The 16,509-nt window shown below is 35.4% G+C and overlaps 1 protein-coding gene across 1 annotated transcript in view; it reads right to left on the minus strand.

Annotated features, from left to right (window-relative positions):
- Positions 1 to 269: 269 nt before the first annotated feature.
- LOC149793225 (uncharacterized) overlaps positions 270 to 16,509 on the minus strand; it is an 84,559-nt gene continuing 68,319 nt past the window's right edge. Inside the window, exons 4-5 of the mRNA XM_089966326.1 lie at positions 9,693 to 9,857; positions 270 to 906 (exon numbers count right to left, since the gene is read on the minus strand). Of these exons, the coding sequence (XP_089822452.1) occupies positions 762 to 906; positions 9,693 to 9,857 (310 nt within the window). The 3' untranslated portion in view covers positions 270 to 761. The remainder of the gene's footprint in view (positions 907 to 9,692; positions 9,858 to 16,509) is intronic.

Consider the following 16,509-nt stretch of genomic DNA (forward strand, 5'->3'; position numbering starts at 1 on the left):
ATAATTTATTTTGAATAGTGAATGAAAGAAAACGTTAGAAAAATGATAGATGTTGTTTTAATACGAATTTGATAAATTCATGACGTTCGAATTTCAGCTGGAAATTTAATAATGCAATTTTAATGTATATATTTGAATGCTTGCAGTGTTCCATTCCTGAAGATTAGATGTTATGAAGGAAAGTAGACAGTACAATAATAAATAACACAAGAGATAGATAATTTGTAACACTTAAGAAAGAGATTTCACAATCAAAATCAACTAAACAGAATTTGTCATGAGATGCTCTAAGAACATTTCTTTAATTTCTCAAGTCTCAGAAGTTATCTAATAAATCTGGGAAATAAGTAAAATTAAATATATATCAAATAACTACAGATGTTCAAACTCGAAAATAATAGCATTTCACAAACAAAGTTAGATAAATCGAAATCCAGTGCGAACATTTTACAATCATGTACAACATATATATTGGCTGATCATGTGCTCATTTGTATAACTAATGAAGTGCAAATATTACCTAAATTAGTATTTTACATAATTTCTTTTATTAATTTTGTAGACTATTTTGTGGATCTAGATAATAACTTTTAGCAATGGAAATCAGTTATATTTTAGAATCAGCATGCGTCTATAAAACATTTAGATATTTTCATCTGATTTTCATATTAAAAAGGTTTAGTATTTTACAAAATTACAAAAGATCTCTGCATGCATACATCTATATTGAAAAACCATTCGTAAGATAACTCAACCATCTTTTATTGCTCATTGTCATTAATCATCCTTTGGGTCGCATGTTTGCAGTTATTGTACCATAGGTCCCAGTCTTCATTTGGATTTGCACTTTTATAAAAATCTCCCACGGTCTTATCTTTCACAGATACCTCACGTATCGTCTGCCACCTGTTAAAATATATTTGTCAGCAATTACGGAAGATTATGCATTATATTTCTCTACGAATATTGGATGAAACTTCTGAGGCTTGAACGTCAATTTAGTTGTTGCAACAAAGAATACCTTGGCCAGAGATAGACAAAATAACTCTAATAACAACAAGGCTACCGGCCCTAACTGGCACTCTAAATATTTGCTAAAAGAGCAAGGCCACCCACACCAAAAAGCAACAGGATAAAATGCCAGCTCCTATACCCAAGTTTATTTTTTTTAAACTGTATAAAATGTGGCACAAAAGTAAATGACGGAGTTCTGATTTAAAAAAACAAAACAAACAACTGACAGTAGCACACCTTGCTTGTCCTGTAACCCAATTTAACACACCTTATCACATCCACTTATGGCAAATGGATTTAACTAGATAAAGATATATTACACAGACAATTAGCTAGAATACCGGCGATTAAAGAACTTTGTTAGTTACGTTTAATAATTTAGTAGTTATAATTTAATGTTTTATTTATGTTGTTTTAATGTCAATATTAACACAACAGTGGTATCGAAACAGCTACCATTGGATTACGAGTTAGACTCTCAAACAACGGAGTTATATATATATATATATATATATATATATATATATATATATATATATATATATATATATATATATATATATATATATATATATATATATATATGTGTGTGTGTGTGTGTGTGTGTATATATATATATATATATATATATATATATATATATATATATATATATATATATATATATATATATATATATATATATATATATATATATAATCACTTAATACAACAAAGCAGATCTAATCAGATTTGAAATAACTTGTAATAACGTTAATATTGCACCAAAGCGTAATTGGAACTGATTTAAGAAGAAGAACTGAAAATGTTTTGATGGTCCAGTAATCTGTTATCAAAGAACGAAGAGACGGCTGCTGATATCAGAAGAAATGATATTTATGAACTAGACAGTTGACAGGTGAGATAGAAGATGGAAAAGGCAATACAGTTATGAGTATTATAGCTCTCAAGCAACAGAAGAAGAGGTAAGATAGACTTATTTCTTGATTACAGATTGCTTCGTTTAAACAAATTAAGGAATGGTGCTTCAAAATTAGATTATAAGGTCATATCTGATTCCTATTTTAGATGATAAATGCAAAACAGAACAACTGCAGATTTCAACATTATATGATATTATATTTCAATACCCAGCAATATAGCTATGAAAGATAAAACTATAATTACATTATACGAATACAAATTTACAACGATTATCAGATTATTTTATAATCTACGCATAAATAATACTCTACATGCTGAGGTCGTAAAGAATGCCGCACCAGACGCTAATAGAGAACCTGTGATAATCAGTCACAAGGCAGTCAACGAAGATTGTATGCGGAGACCATGCTATCGAACGGGTTAATACAATGGCATTTACAGATATTAAAGAAATATTTTTTTTGGCAAATGTCGAAATTTTGTCATTACACCTACTAATTATACTAGTGCTACACGCTGCTGCTGTTTCTGTTAACACCTAAGTTAAATAAATGTTCATCAATATTTTTCATGCCTTTGTTAAATTTATCAATGAATTTACTATCGCTGTCGCTATTGTCACACCTGCTACCCCCACAAAGTAGACTCTTTAAAATCGAAACAATGTATATGAAGATGGAAGAAAACAAATAGGTAAGCTAAAACTAAATTGAATGCCTACATAGGAACACTTTAATTTCGTTACAAAATAAATGGAACTTTTTGAAAATATCACTAAGAAAGTAATTTCATAAGAGGTGAACTTGTGAGATAAGCTGGAAAGCATTAAAAATATTTGCAAAAATCTAAAGCATAAAAACTGGAAGAAAATATATGCTTACTAGTGTGTGAAGATAAAGAATCATTGATGTAGGATTAAGGTGATGTTAAAATAGGCTACGGCACTTACTACGTGATATCTGACGTCTTTGTTGTTACAGGGTTGTATGTTATGTACGAAAACATAAAATATGCAAAGAACCAGGCGCTTTGCAGACTAGAAACATAACGTACAAATAGTCAAATAAAGTAAGCCCATTTCCATAAATGCTCTACATTTACACATATATATAGATCAGTTAAAAGTGGAGTCATTCGTACTTTTAACGACATTTATTTCATAAAATGGCACGCGAAAAATGAAACATACAGCACAATAAACACTAGTTACTGTGCAGCATTAGAAATCTAATACAGTAAGTCTCGTTATGCTTGTAAAGACGATATCTACTTTTAGAAGTGATCCTCGAACCAGTATTGGCATAGTTCACCAAATTACTTGAATCCAAGAATAGTTCGGTTTAGTCAACACATCCTAATTATTTTAAGCTGGAAGCACGATATTTCTATGCGAAGCCATGCTTGCACGAGTCCAGTACCAGTGAATGTTCTGGTTAATGTGGCGCCCTGTTCCGTATGCTAAATTGTGATATATGCACTTGCTATAATGTTTGCCCTTGACGTAAAGGTTGCATAACGCAACCCAGCTCTCAGTGTCTAATGGCGCAAATGCTTTAACTGGTCGCCATATTTGTGTCGAACTGAACTGTTTTGGTTTCGCTAGGGCAATGTCAATGATATGGACTATTTTGAAAAGTGTACTCAAAAGTTTTTACATTTAAATTGTTCATTTGAAAAACATTTGTGCCATCTTTATCCTTGCATGAAGGTGTGGCTGTAGGGTAACTTAGAACTTTTTTTTCTGCAAAAACCAATTAGTGTGTTTCTTAATAGAAAAGACGGAATGAACGACGTTGAAAACGATTCAGCCAGAAACGTAAATATAGATGGAAAGAAATAAGCCCCGTCGAAATAGTTTTCGATCTTAAATTGAACAATGATTTTGAAGTACTTGCAACAATTTTTGAATTAAATAAATCTAAACTTTTATCAACGTAAGAAACAAATAGATATATCTTTCTTGACATTTTGCCAAACACTGAAAACTTATTAATTACTTCCTTATATCACAGTCTTCACTTAAAATAAATAATAAGTTGTTAACATTAAAGATCCTTTACCTTAGTTTTAAATAAAGAATCGTTACATAATATGTATGGTGTCATAATGCAACGTATCTCTCTTTTGATCTTATAACGTGTACAAGTTTAATACAACTTCAAATACTTACATGTACTTTAATAATTTATTCTTATCAATGAGATTAAAATTAATGTGATCTATCAATGTATACCATCGTTTCTGAATTCCGTATATAATTAGGGGACAATATACTGATAACTTATAGGATACTATTAAAATGTACTGCACATGATTGTGACCATGATTCTTTATAGTTTAAGACTTTGTTTAGTACGGTCAATATTTATTAATTCTGTTATTTGCAAGATGCTGCAAATTAATTTCAATGTGTAGCTTTTTAACTGGTTTTACAAAATGATTATTTCACTAAATGCTTGTGCCATATCTAGCATATAAAAATGTTTATAGAAATCAATAAATTATAAACTTGGTTTCAGAATGTCATTGTGTGTGCATACTTGGTTAATAATGAAAAGTACAATTTTAGTATAAAAAAAGATCTTTTGAGAGCTTATCTTATCTGCAATTTTAAAACATATAGACACAATTCTATTGATTCAATTTTAGTATTTTTACAGACTTAGGAAAAGTCAATAATGAATGTAGCTCCTGATTCATTAGGTGCAGAAGGGACAACATGTGTTTCATGCACATGTATATCGAATAAAGGCCTCGGATCATGTGGTGTTCTCCACACGGAAGCTTGCACCAAAGATAGTTTTGCATGGAGAAATATAAGTCTGATCATCAGCACCCAGAAATGTTAAGTTATTGAATTTTGAATATTATGGTGTTTCCATATGTTTACTATTGGAGTTGAATTAGTATCGAGAGTCCTACATGCCGCATCCGTTGGATCCAACTCTTAATACTGGCCGTCCAGTCGGTACTGGCTTTCCCGACATTGTCCAACAGTTCTGCCCACACTCGCAGTACATCTGTCCCAGTATGAGAAGCTTTTCTTTGAAATGGGCCAGCCATATAGTTCATATGGTGATCCTAGTGATAGATCAGTCCGTGTAGTATGTTCATTACTTGTCCACAAGGGAGAGCTAGCGACGTTTTCATAAGGATGGAATAATGTCTTCATACCACTTGGTATGCCTTCTCTAGCGAGCAAGTAGACCCAGATGGGTCTCAATGAAAGTGCGACGGAACTCCTTCAAATCCACCCTCCTTCACATTTTGCTAGATCCGACCATGGAGCGGACTGAAGTTTAGCTTTCAAGGCGCCGTCAAGGACATTTTCAAGGTGTTGGCTACTTCAAAATATCTTCAACTCTTAGCGCTGCTCTAAAGAATCTGTAGATCTCGATGAGGAGGTAGATACAGACGCCTTCAGTATTGATCTCCTGGCACTTCACAAGAATGTAGTAGCTCTTCGTATGTACGTTGGTCTGTTTTATTGGGCGGACAAATCTGCCGCACGCCCATCAGACCTGGTTCGCGATGTCGTTGCAGACACTCAGCGATAGCCACTCTTGGGAGGCGACGGTCAGGATTACTAGGGTCAATGACCAGAGCGGCTCACTACATTTGAAGGCTTCGGAAATCTACTGTTGTTACGACATGTTGCATGTGTGAGATCCACGTCTCTCCAACTTTATCATTACCCTCCCTTTCCGGACGACCCTGTTCGGATCATCGTTGCTTTAGAGGAAGAATAGAGAGAGTTTGGAGGCAGTCAGTTCGGGAACTGACATCCACCTCGCCGCTCAACCCACTCTGGCTTTTGGAACCACTTAGACCCTGTCAGTGTCAAGGGATGTTAAGCTGTCATAGTACAAGGGATCTTCTGAGTCATATGTGCACCAACATAGATCCATAGGAAATAATCGTACAGAGGCGGTAAGAATCCGATTTTAAGCTCACTGGTTGTCCCTATTCCCGTCGAACAGGGTTGGTATGGGGTGGTAATCAAAGTCGTTCGAAGTGACCTCGTTCATCAACGATCCCATCCCCTTCTACTCTCCCCTCTTCATGAATACACCATCACACTGGGAGAAGGGTGCATTTCTACAACAGGTGATACGGTCTTTCGTTTAAAATAGAGCAGTGGAGCTTGCGCAAGCCCACAATTCTGAAGAGATTACTTCCGGATGTTTCTTTTTGGGAAAGTAAACAGCAAGTTGAGACCCATCATCGACTGGAGTCGCCTCAACTGACCTTCACTACCGTCGGTGATACATGGGAGCCAGCGGAAAGGCCTATACACATGGACATCTTAGAAATGGACATTATGAAGCAAAAACGTTCCTCATTTGGTCCAACAACTCTGGCGGTGACCTATCTCCTCAAATCACACGTGCTATGTGTTCTGTTTTGGCAATTTCAATGTTGGTGCAATAATATTTGTATCCACATACAAATCAGACACGTTCTCGGCAGACCCAGTGTGATTTGAGGAGATAGGTCACCGCCAGAGTTGTTGGACCAAATGAGGAACGTTTTTTCTTCAAAATCGATCTTCGTTTCAGAAGTAAATGGCGTTGACGATAGCCTTCATTTCTAAGATGTCCTTCGCATGGAGTGATCTCTCGATTAAACGGTCTTCACTCAGATTGCACACTTTGGGCGGCTTACGATGATCTACTTCTTTACGACGAGGGGTAATCACAAGCTACCCACCTTCCTCTCTCCAGTTACAGACTCAAAAGTTTGGGCCGTGGATGCACTGTCACGCAGTTTAGAGGGGTTGAGGGCATTTGCCTTCCCTCCCACGGTGCGGAGTCCGAAAATAATCCAAAAGTTATGGGGTCAGAATAGCAAGATGATTATGATAGCCCCTCTCAGATGTGAAAAATCCTGGCTCACCGATCTACTCGTTGTAGCGACAGATATGCCCAGGAAGATTCCGGGAAACCCGAATCTTTTCCAGCATCCACGATCACGTGTGCCCCTTCCCTGACTGGATAGTTGCATTCTCTACACGCTCGGCTCTTACCGGGCAGCTTGCGAAACAAACAATTCAAGTCTTCGATTGAAGCGAGCATCTCTAGAGCACGAAGTCCCTCCATTCACATGATCTGAATTCATTCGAACCTCTAGCATACTCTTCACCAAGGTCACTATCATAGAAGTCATGTTTCAGTTTAGCTTTAGCTTCTGCATACAGGTAAAAGAGCTGTATGCCCTTTGTGTCGACCCGTACTCTCTTCAGTTCAGATCGGAGGGTTCGGTGGTTCTCTTGACACAATCACGCTTCGAAATCCAAAATAGGCTAACATCTGTCCGTTAGCAAAGATTTCTCTCTTCCAAAGGGAGGTCGAGAACATCATCCATGCAAGATCTTGTTCGCGCTCTCAAACACAAACTTGAAGTGCACAGGTTCAAGTCTTGGCACGCGAAAACACCGCTTCCTTCCGGTGTGAGCCGGAACACAAGATATTACAAAAAGCCCTTTCTTCGTGGCTGAATTGAGTCGTACCTGTAGTGTCCCCTGACGTCTCAACAGATCCGTTTCCTCTCAAATAGATAACTGCTCAAAAGTTTTGAGCAATGTCTGCGAGCCTTGCGTTTGATCGCAACGTTCCGACCCAAGATATAATACATGTTGTTGGCTGATTTGCAGAGTCTATCTCAGATATTTGGAGTCCCAGAGGCAACCATGAATCTGGCAGGTCTATTAGCGGCAACACAGACAGTCACCAGACCAAACTGGATCAATCAACACAGCCTTTTAGCTTCGCTGGATTGCTGACGAAATTGTTGAGCAAGAAGGTTCAAATAATCATTTTCTTAACAGTAAGTTAGGGTCACAGGTCCAGTTGTGATCTATGTTCAGTTAGAAAAAGACAAGGAGACACAATAGATCGTGTACAAGCGTTCAGTCCAGTTTTACAAATAAAAGAGAACCATGGCATTATATGGTAATACTTGAGGCCTCAAATACAATAAAAAATTAAAAACCCTCACCCCAATATGATATTCTTCAGCCAATTTTAGCGCAGATGTCTATTGTTTTGTAATACAAAAATATGTATTTAGAATGCGTAATGCACTTAAAAGAATGTCTAATATATGTTCTTTGTTAGCGGGTCTAATATCATTATAGTATATGGTCCCTGCGGTACATAGAATATTTATAAAATTGACAAAGGAATATCATTTCAATGTGTATAACGTTTCCTTTCCAATATGTTTAATCATTTGATCTATGAGCAGTTACCAGCTGAAGATTGTCAACATTCTGGGATTGTCTTCTGGTGGGGGAGAATTACTCTTGCCACTGTATATCAAGACTGTGCAGTTATATTGATATTGTGTTAGGTCAAAGCGATTATGCCATCATATATTGACATACCTATATATTTATTTTCCACACGAAAATATCGCTAACATACATTTGACAGAATCTCATGCGCCTTCAACATACACAGTGAACGACTACTATAGACTTGATGAACTTGCATGAGTACTATCGGCAGTTTTTATAGTTCCTAATATGTACCACTGAATTACACTGTGGTCTTTGCTACATTGCAAAGTGGCTGTCAGTTATTTATTCTTGTGAAATTAATTATTGTCTCTTACGTCTTTGGAGATGGGTGGGTGGGATTTAATCAATGTTTTCTGTAAAAATAAATTTCACATGTCACATGTAGGCTGACTAAAGATGTTTTTCGTCTGTCATTAGGAATCATCATAGTAGGATAATTTATTTATCCTAGTTCCTCATAAACAGTTGCTGAAAGTGACACCACTTATTGGTAAAATTTAGCCAGGCATTTCTCTTCTCTTTAGATTTTAACCTCATATCCTTTGCGTGAACCTTTCAGAAAACGATAAATACATAATGGTGTCTATTTTGCTTTTATGTGCATAAGGTATTTGACTGCCATTTCATTGAATTCTCGGCTCAGTGATAATTTCCAAATCATATAAAAGAGGAAATTTGATTTATTTATGTTAGTATTTATATCCCAAAGTGAAACCTCATCTGACATTTTTTATTCTGCTGTATTACTTCTTGGATTGCATAATGTATGTGGCCTTAACAGTGTCAAACAACAGCAAAGTGCAAACTACTTTTTGGTTCTTTCCGTTATATGAGATGAAGCAGATGTTGATAATATATGATTTGCTCGTAAAAGTCCTCAAAACAATTTGAAAGAAAACAAATTGCTTCTTCTATTTACTTTAGATCAATTTTAGCTCATCACACATTTTTCCACTTCAAATTCTAGTTCTGTTATGTTCACCATGTTCTTGATTTTTGTCAGTAGCAATCTTTGTAAAGTCCTTTGCTAATTTACTATTATCCATTGTACAGAGCTTACCATTTAAATATATCTGGAATAAAAGTTTGCAGGACTTTTAAAAGAAGTAGCCCGGCCTTTGAAGTACACTGACCTAATTGACCTAATTCTTTTCTAGAATATAAACTTATACCACTATTTTGTTAGATTAGTGATAAAAGAACAGTACCGGATCCAACAATACAGATCGAAGAACATCAAAACATGTCAGCGCAACAGTTGACCTTGAAATAAAGGTACGATGTTGAATAAATAAACGGTTTTTTGTAATGCCTGAATATTGAAGGATGCAACAAGGTTTACCTTTGAACATATTGGAACCAGATTATCTCAGTGTTGAATTCTTCGTCATCTAGTTTCATGAACGCTGTAGAAAAGACCTTATGCAAATAAAAATATGAAAAGTATACTTACGTGTCATCTGAACTAGAAGCATCTTTAAGAGAAATATCTTTATCACCACCAATCTTCGGGCCAGTCTCTATTATGTACTGATTTTGATCATGCGTTGTAAGCCTGACAGCCCAATGGTAAATGAAGCTCGAGTTGGAACACTTTCGACTGCATGAGTGAATACATCTGAAATAAGTTATTCGCTTTCAAAATACAAATTAAAAAAGCACGCGTTGTCCTGCTATGTGCACATTAGCAAAACTCTTGTACCTTCCTCCCGGCAAATATTGGCCACAGTAACGTTCCATATTGGACATCGAATTCAAAATGTAAAACTTAACTCTGCATATCTGTTGCATATTTAAGCAGAAAAAAAATCCTACATACAATAATTTTATATTCCTGATCAAGTTGTGAATAAAACGCAGATCGATCTGGCAATTGTGTTTCCTTGAATTTATCCCAATCATCGAGAAACTCGTGCGGAAATAAACCTTTTTGTCTTAGCATCGTCTACTTCTCGCCGTCAAATTTATCACAGCCTCGTACAAGTTCTTCTAAGGACGCGCCCATGAACTGGATGCTGTCGCTAAATCTCAACTTTCCTAGCGTAACATACACGCATTTCTCAGAGTTGCTTGATATGTATTTTACGTGATTGTTTAGTTTTAAATGACTTTGAAATTCAGCATCAACAAAAGGTTTCAACAATAATATGTGAATCATGGCCGCGGAAATTGTACAAGACAACAGGAATGAAATCCGGAGCTTGTTAACACAAGATAAAATTGTTATGAGCCGCACCACGATATTTTCTGGTTACATGAGAATTGTCTTTTACTCGATCATCACCAAGCGGCTTATCACAAATATGATATAATTCTGCAGTAACAAAATCAACTTCTTGTTCTCGAGTTAACTGTTTCACTTTTACGGTTTTTAAAGTATGCTTGAAATCAATTCCACGTCTCCATTTCGCTGGATCGGTTCACCGATATAGTTGAACAAGCCGTGGTAAACCAGGATCGACAGCACATACAATTTTATAAGCGACTCCACGCGGAACATGGTGTTCGGTTATTCTTGTACTTGATTTATTATGATTATTTTCTGCAACATGTACTGGCTGTTGGATACACTCGATATCAGCATAAATTAACAACGGCAATTGCATTTTATGTTTATTGTTAGTGAAAAGCAAACTGTTTTTACATTTTTCTGGCATTGTTGATGGCTGGACATCAGAGCATTAAGCAAGATGTGTTTGTAAAATTTCATCAAAAGCACAACCATGCAAGCAACGGTTAAAAGTGGTTTGGTTTTTAGTGCTCTTTGTACTCTTTTTAACAAGTCCATTAAAGTTTATAATCCAAACGTATTAGGCTTATTATTTCAGTAAAATCTTAAAAGGAAGAAATGAAATTTCCTTCAATTTATGCAGCTGCAAGATATTATCATATTTGTTCACAATCTGTTAAAGATGTTGCCAATGGAAAAACAATTAGCCGCATCACAATCAACGTTTCACAGGATCAGTTTTAGATATCCTATTTAAATGCATTTCATGATTTTATCAAGTTCCTGTGCACTAATTGCTTCTTTATCATACGTTACATAAGCAAATGCATTATCATGTAGTTCTATTTTTCTGTCTCAGTTAGTTGCTCTTTTGTGATATCGCATCGTCATTATTACGTTATTTGAGACAAAACGTTATTGTTATATTACGTCTATGATTAAACGTTTGGCTGAATTTTATCGCGATGTCGATGACATGCTGGATCACGATGACAAAAGATCGTCCAAAACCACTGAAACATTTGACCTTGAAAATTACTTGTTGTTATCAACGTCAAACAAATTTACAATGAACTTATAATTTGATACTTGCTGTTGGAATCCAAATACAGAAATTGTCGCTATAACCGCACCATTTCACTAGACTTCACTTGCCTTTTTTTCTTAATGACTCATTCGATAACCAACACATCTTGATCAGTCTTTTGTAGCTCTTGTTCGTAGAAGCTACCAATTACCAATTACTTTTCATTCGCTAAACTTTTTTATTTTGTGTGTTACTGGAATTGTCGTTAGAATTTTATCAACAACACATATTTCTTCTGTCCATTTGTAGTAAATCCTTTCTCACATTTTTTAACCAAAGAAATTCGAACACGATCGCCGATCTTAAACTTATTTCTGCTCTAAATATTTTTGTTTGCTAGTAGTGGATTTTAAATTTGTGTCGGTCGGTGACATTTTTATTGTGCTATATTTTGTGTTATTATATTCCATTACTATCTGTGGAAGGTAATCAACATATCTATTTGTACTTTTTATGGTGAAATGTTTGTAAATGTTTTCTTAAAACGAACGGTTAAACCGTTCTACAATAACACTTTTCCTTCGTTTCCTGTAATATACCTTCTGAAAGTATTTTGTTCGAGAAACTGTTCAAACTTTCTATTAAAAGACTTTTGTTGTAATTTCGTTTAACGCGTATGTTATGGCTGAACCGGTTTTATCAGCAACTGGTACCCTAAACGCGTATTTACTAAAAACTTCAACCAAGTTAAACAGATATCGCTTGTTATCGTAAAACTTAGAAAATTTTTATATATCTGCCAGATCTATTGCCCAAATGCCAAGAACGGCATGCGCTACAACTTTTCTTCTTAAAAAAATTATGTTTTTTAGGTCCGTGAAGTTCATGCGCGCGGTCATCATACAGTCCAATACCTAACGTATAATTTGCTCCAATCAAACCTTGTACTAATTTTCTGTCAACTAGTTCTCCAATTCCAGTAGGTTTCATTTGATCAAATTCGTCTAAGATAACACAATTGCAAACAGGTTTATCGTTTTCATTATCCCGATTACAGATATCATCTTGCATTGCTATTGCATCAACTTGGTTGTACGGCTCTTATCCAGGTATTGGACTATGCTTTCTTCCAACTGTTGATCTAATGGATTATAAGGTCATATATATTTATGTCCAGGCAAAGTCCAACCGCTTTTCGGCAACTTACCAATAAGTTTGTGGATGTCTATAGCAGAATCGATTACTTCACGATGATCACATTTTCTGCAGTACATAACAGTTTTATCTCGTTCCAGAGAAACATCTTTATCGCATTTTCGTTTGCATTTTTTTCATCATACTTTAGTCATCCACTAAATCAGTTTATCGTTTTTCGGAATTATGTTCATTACTTCACCACCAACGATATCGTTGGCGATTTTCTGTTGCTTCAAAAACATACTTATTTTTCTTGCCTCTGACAGCACAAATACTTGTTATAATTAGTCTTTTGTTTTAGTTGTTTCTGTTGTTTCGCTTGTATCTTCTGTTTTAATTCTACACTTGAGTGAATAAGTTGTCATTTTTATATTTGTTTGTCACACAATATTACTTTGTTATTATTATCTAAACTTGGTTTTTGATCAAACTGCAGAATAAACTTAAGAATATCATTATCTCTTTGCATTTGTTTGATAAACATCACACAGTAGTATCCACACGCTGCAGTTTCAACTGGTTCTTGTTGATTAGATGAAAAATTTAATTTTTGTATCTTTTTCCGACAAAGATTTTTTTATTACGTCACTTGGTGCAAGTCCGAAATCCATCATAAAAATCTTGGATGTTGATAACGCAACCGGTTACTGCAATTATATCCACTCCAGCGTCATCTTTAGAATATACACCAAGAAATCCATTAACGGATTTTAGTGTATCTAAAATTTCAAAGTTAAATAATGCAGACGCTTTTAGCGTCTTGTACCCGGCAACTTTAGACCGCGTCCTTTGGCTGGTTTCCATTTTCTTGTTTTCATTCCTTTACCTCCAATAAACATTCTGATCGCATTTGGAAGTAGACTTCCCGCTACTACCTCTAGAAGTGGCCGAATGAATCCGTCTTTGCATTGTTTTCTTTGTAGCTCTTCGAACTCATTTTTTTCGGTGGCATTTTCTCTGTTATTGTCACACAAAAGTGAAAGTTCGAAGAACTTCAGACGATTTGTTTCATTCCGTCACCGGATACAGCTTTACACCTGGACAGTCATCGGACCTCCAGTTGCGTCGATAGTTATAAACCTGTCAAATACAATAAGTATATACGCAAAATAGTTTATAGCAGCAGGAGCTGCCACAAAATTCCAGGTAACTTCTGTGTCAGCAGTTGATTCAACAAATCATGTTTGTTGGAACAGACCGCGAATAATGTTCACTAAACGAAACAAGATTAAGTATTGTTCTTCTAGCTGACAAATGAAATGGAACCTCCTGTATGCTTTGATTGGCGAGTTCGTATTTTGCACTTTTAAACAAGCTCCAGCAGTTGTTAACCAAAGTATTTTGTACGTCAGCGCCTATTGCAGCCAGTGAATTGGCGGTTGTCATGATTCTGCCTTGTACTTCAAGAAAGGCCTCATGCGGCAACGGAAACATGTCTTCGTCCCTCGTGTAAAACTTCCGTGATTCTATTCTATTTGGGTCATTAGCATTGTCGTCGAGATACTCAATGTAGTTATATTCAGTTGCTTAATTACCAGCATCAAGTTATTCAGTAAGGCCATCAAAACTTTTAATAGGCAATCTTTATCTGTAGTTGCCAAACAAAAGATTTGTGTGGGACAAAAATCCTCGTCGCAGAACAATTAAAACGCAACAACGTCAGGCCGTGGACGTGTTCGTATTACCAATTCCCGTACAATCTCTTCACTAGGTGCGGACAACAGTTTCGTCGTTGTTGCAACCAATGCTCGTGCTGTATCTACGGTTGTTGTTATTTCTGATGGTATCAGTTTCATATATGCTGTTGTTGGTACTGGAGTTCCTTTAATCTTAACGGCGATCTTTTGTCCAACTACAGTTCCTGCTGCAGATGCTAAGCCGGTCGCAAACACCTTTGCCTCGTCAATTGCAATTGGTGCAACTGTATTTGCGATACCGGGTAAATTTTCAACTATCTTAGAAAATATATTTTCGAAGAATCCATCTACGATCTTTCGTCTGTAAATGTTTCTTTGCTTCATCTTGTTATTGATAAACGTCAGATAAAATTCACAATGAACTTCGTTAAATGACCTATTGATCTCAAGCGCAGATAGTAGGTTACGATTTCATTGCTAAGATCAAGTTACCGTCCAGATTGATATGTTAGTTGTATTGTTATTAACTGCATTTGGCTTTACGGTGCTATCGGATGATATATTATCTGACGTAGTTCAACTTGCATCAGAGAACCTGCAGGAACGTCAGGAGAAAACGAGTACATTGTTTGACATCGACTTTCACGTGCTGTATAAGATCCTGATGCAATAGAACAATTAACAAAAACTGTATTTACTTGTGTAATGTTAACCGGAAGCTCTTCTTCATAAGATATACTTTGATTAGCAACATATCATTATTGTTATTTGATGATTTTTAACATGATTCTAGCACGTAACGTGCTGTAGTTTGGAATAAGTTCAACAATAGCAGCGGTTCCTCCATTTTATATTTTTAAGAGCAATTACGTTATAAGCGCCTTGTGGAATTATAGCTGATATCCACGCATCAGATACAAAACGTCAAATTATCATTTATATTGGTTTTAATGCCGTTGCAGAAATTAATCCGATTTCGTGTTGTGTTGCTGGATCAAGTACGATTGGTGAATAACATGCGACAGAAAAGTTTGCGCCATCACTTCCACTTGCGACTGTGGAAGAATTAAGTAATAATGTTGTTGATATCATATATCTTTTAGGGCATGATACAATTCGATTAGTGTATGAGATCCCGTTGAATAATCCGATACTCAGATGTTGCCAATGATCCATTTGATCGGATTTGATCTAAGATGTCCACGATTTCGTTGTCGATTTCCATGCTAACATTAACGGCGTCTTTCGACGATATTAGCAACATCAGTTTGTCAACCATTTCTGCAGTTGATGTAAAGATTAAGACGCCAAATCGTAATTTTTAGCTTTTGCCAATTTTATCAAGATGTGAATCATAATTATTTAAATAATCTGTAAAAAGTCCAAGATTTGTCATAATCGTTTCCAATTGTTTTTTTTATTGATAATCTGTATAACATAAGCTATAACATCATTACGCATTTTGTTATAATTCTTTAGCATGTCCGGATCAGTATAATTATACCCGATAATACTACCTGCTATAAACCCTATTTCCAAACGTTTTTAGCAACTATGTAAATTTCAGGCATTTTTCGTTATCCCATTTGCGAATCTTGTCAAGATAAATAACTTCTTTTTTCTAAAACATCGACAATAAATTTTTAATTTTCGTTTTAACTTACTGAATCTTTTGGAGATTTTATAAAATAATAAAAATTTAATATTGATGCTGCTATTATTTAAATCGGAGAAGATTCATGAATATAACATTTTGCTGTCGCTGAAATAATTCTCTTATTTCTTTTTGTGCTGCAACTGGGTCACCATTTTTTGTAATATTGCTTCTTGTCGTGCAACAGAGTCACCAATTTGCTTAAAAAAATTTCGGTTTCTGTTTGCTATTGTTCTTTTATTAGACCAAGTAATCCTTTCACTGATATATTTAAGTGTTTTATTAGAAGAATCTGATTGTTTGCCCAATACAGCTTCGGTAACAGGCTTAAAGGTTCATACGTTTCTTCTGCTTCTTGAATTTGTACTCTATGTTCTTGCTTGATTTCTGTTTAAACGCTGTTCTTCTCACAACGAATTTCTTTAGCAAATCAATTTTGCCTTGATCTATATTATTTTAATGCGCTCATTCAAATTGAATTTACAAAAATCTGTTGATACAACAACGAAACACTTTTCTCGGATC

This window comes from Sinohyriopsis cumingii, chromosome 8, assembly GCF_028554795.1.
Source record: "Sinohyriopsis cumingii isolate HCF-2022 chromosome 8, ASM2855479v2, whole genome shotgun sequence".
Taxonomy (NCBI): domain Eukaryota; kingdom Metazoa; phylum Mollusca; class Bivalvia; order Unionida; family Unionidae; genus Sinohyriopsis; species Sinohyriopsis cumingii.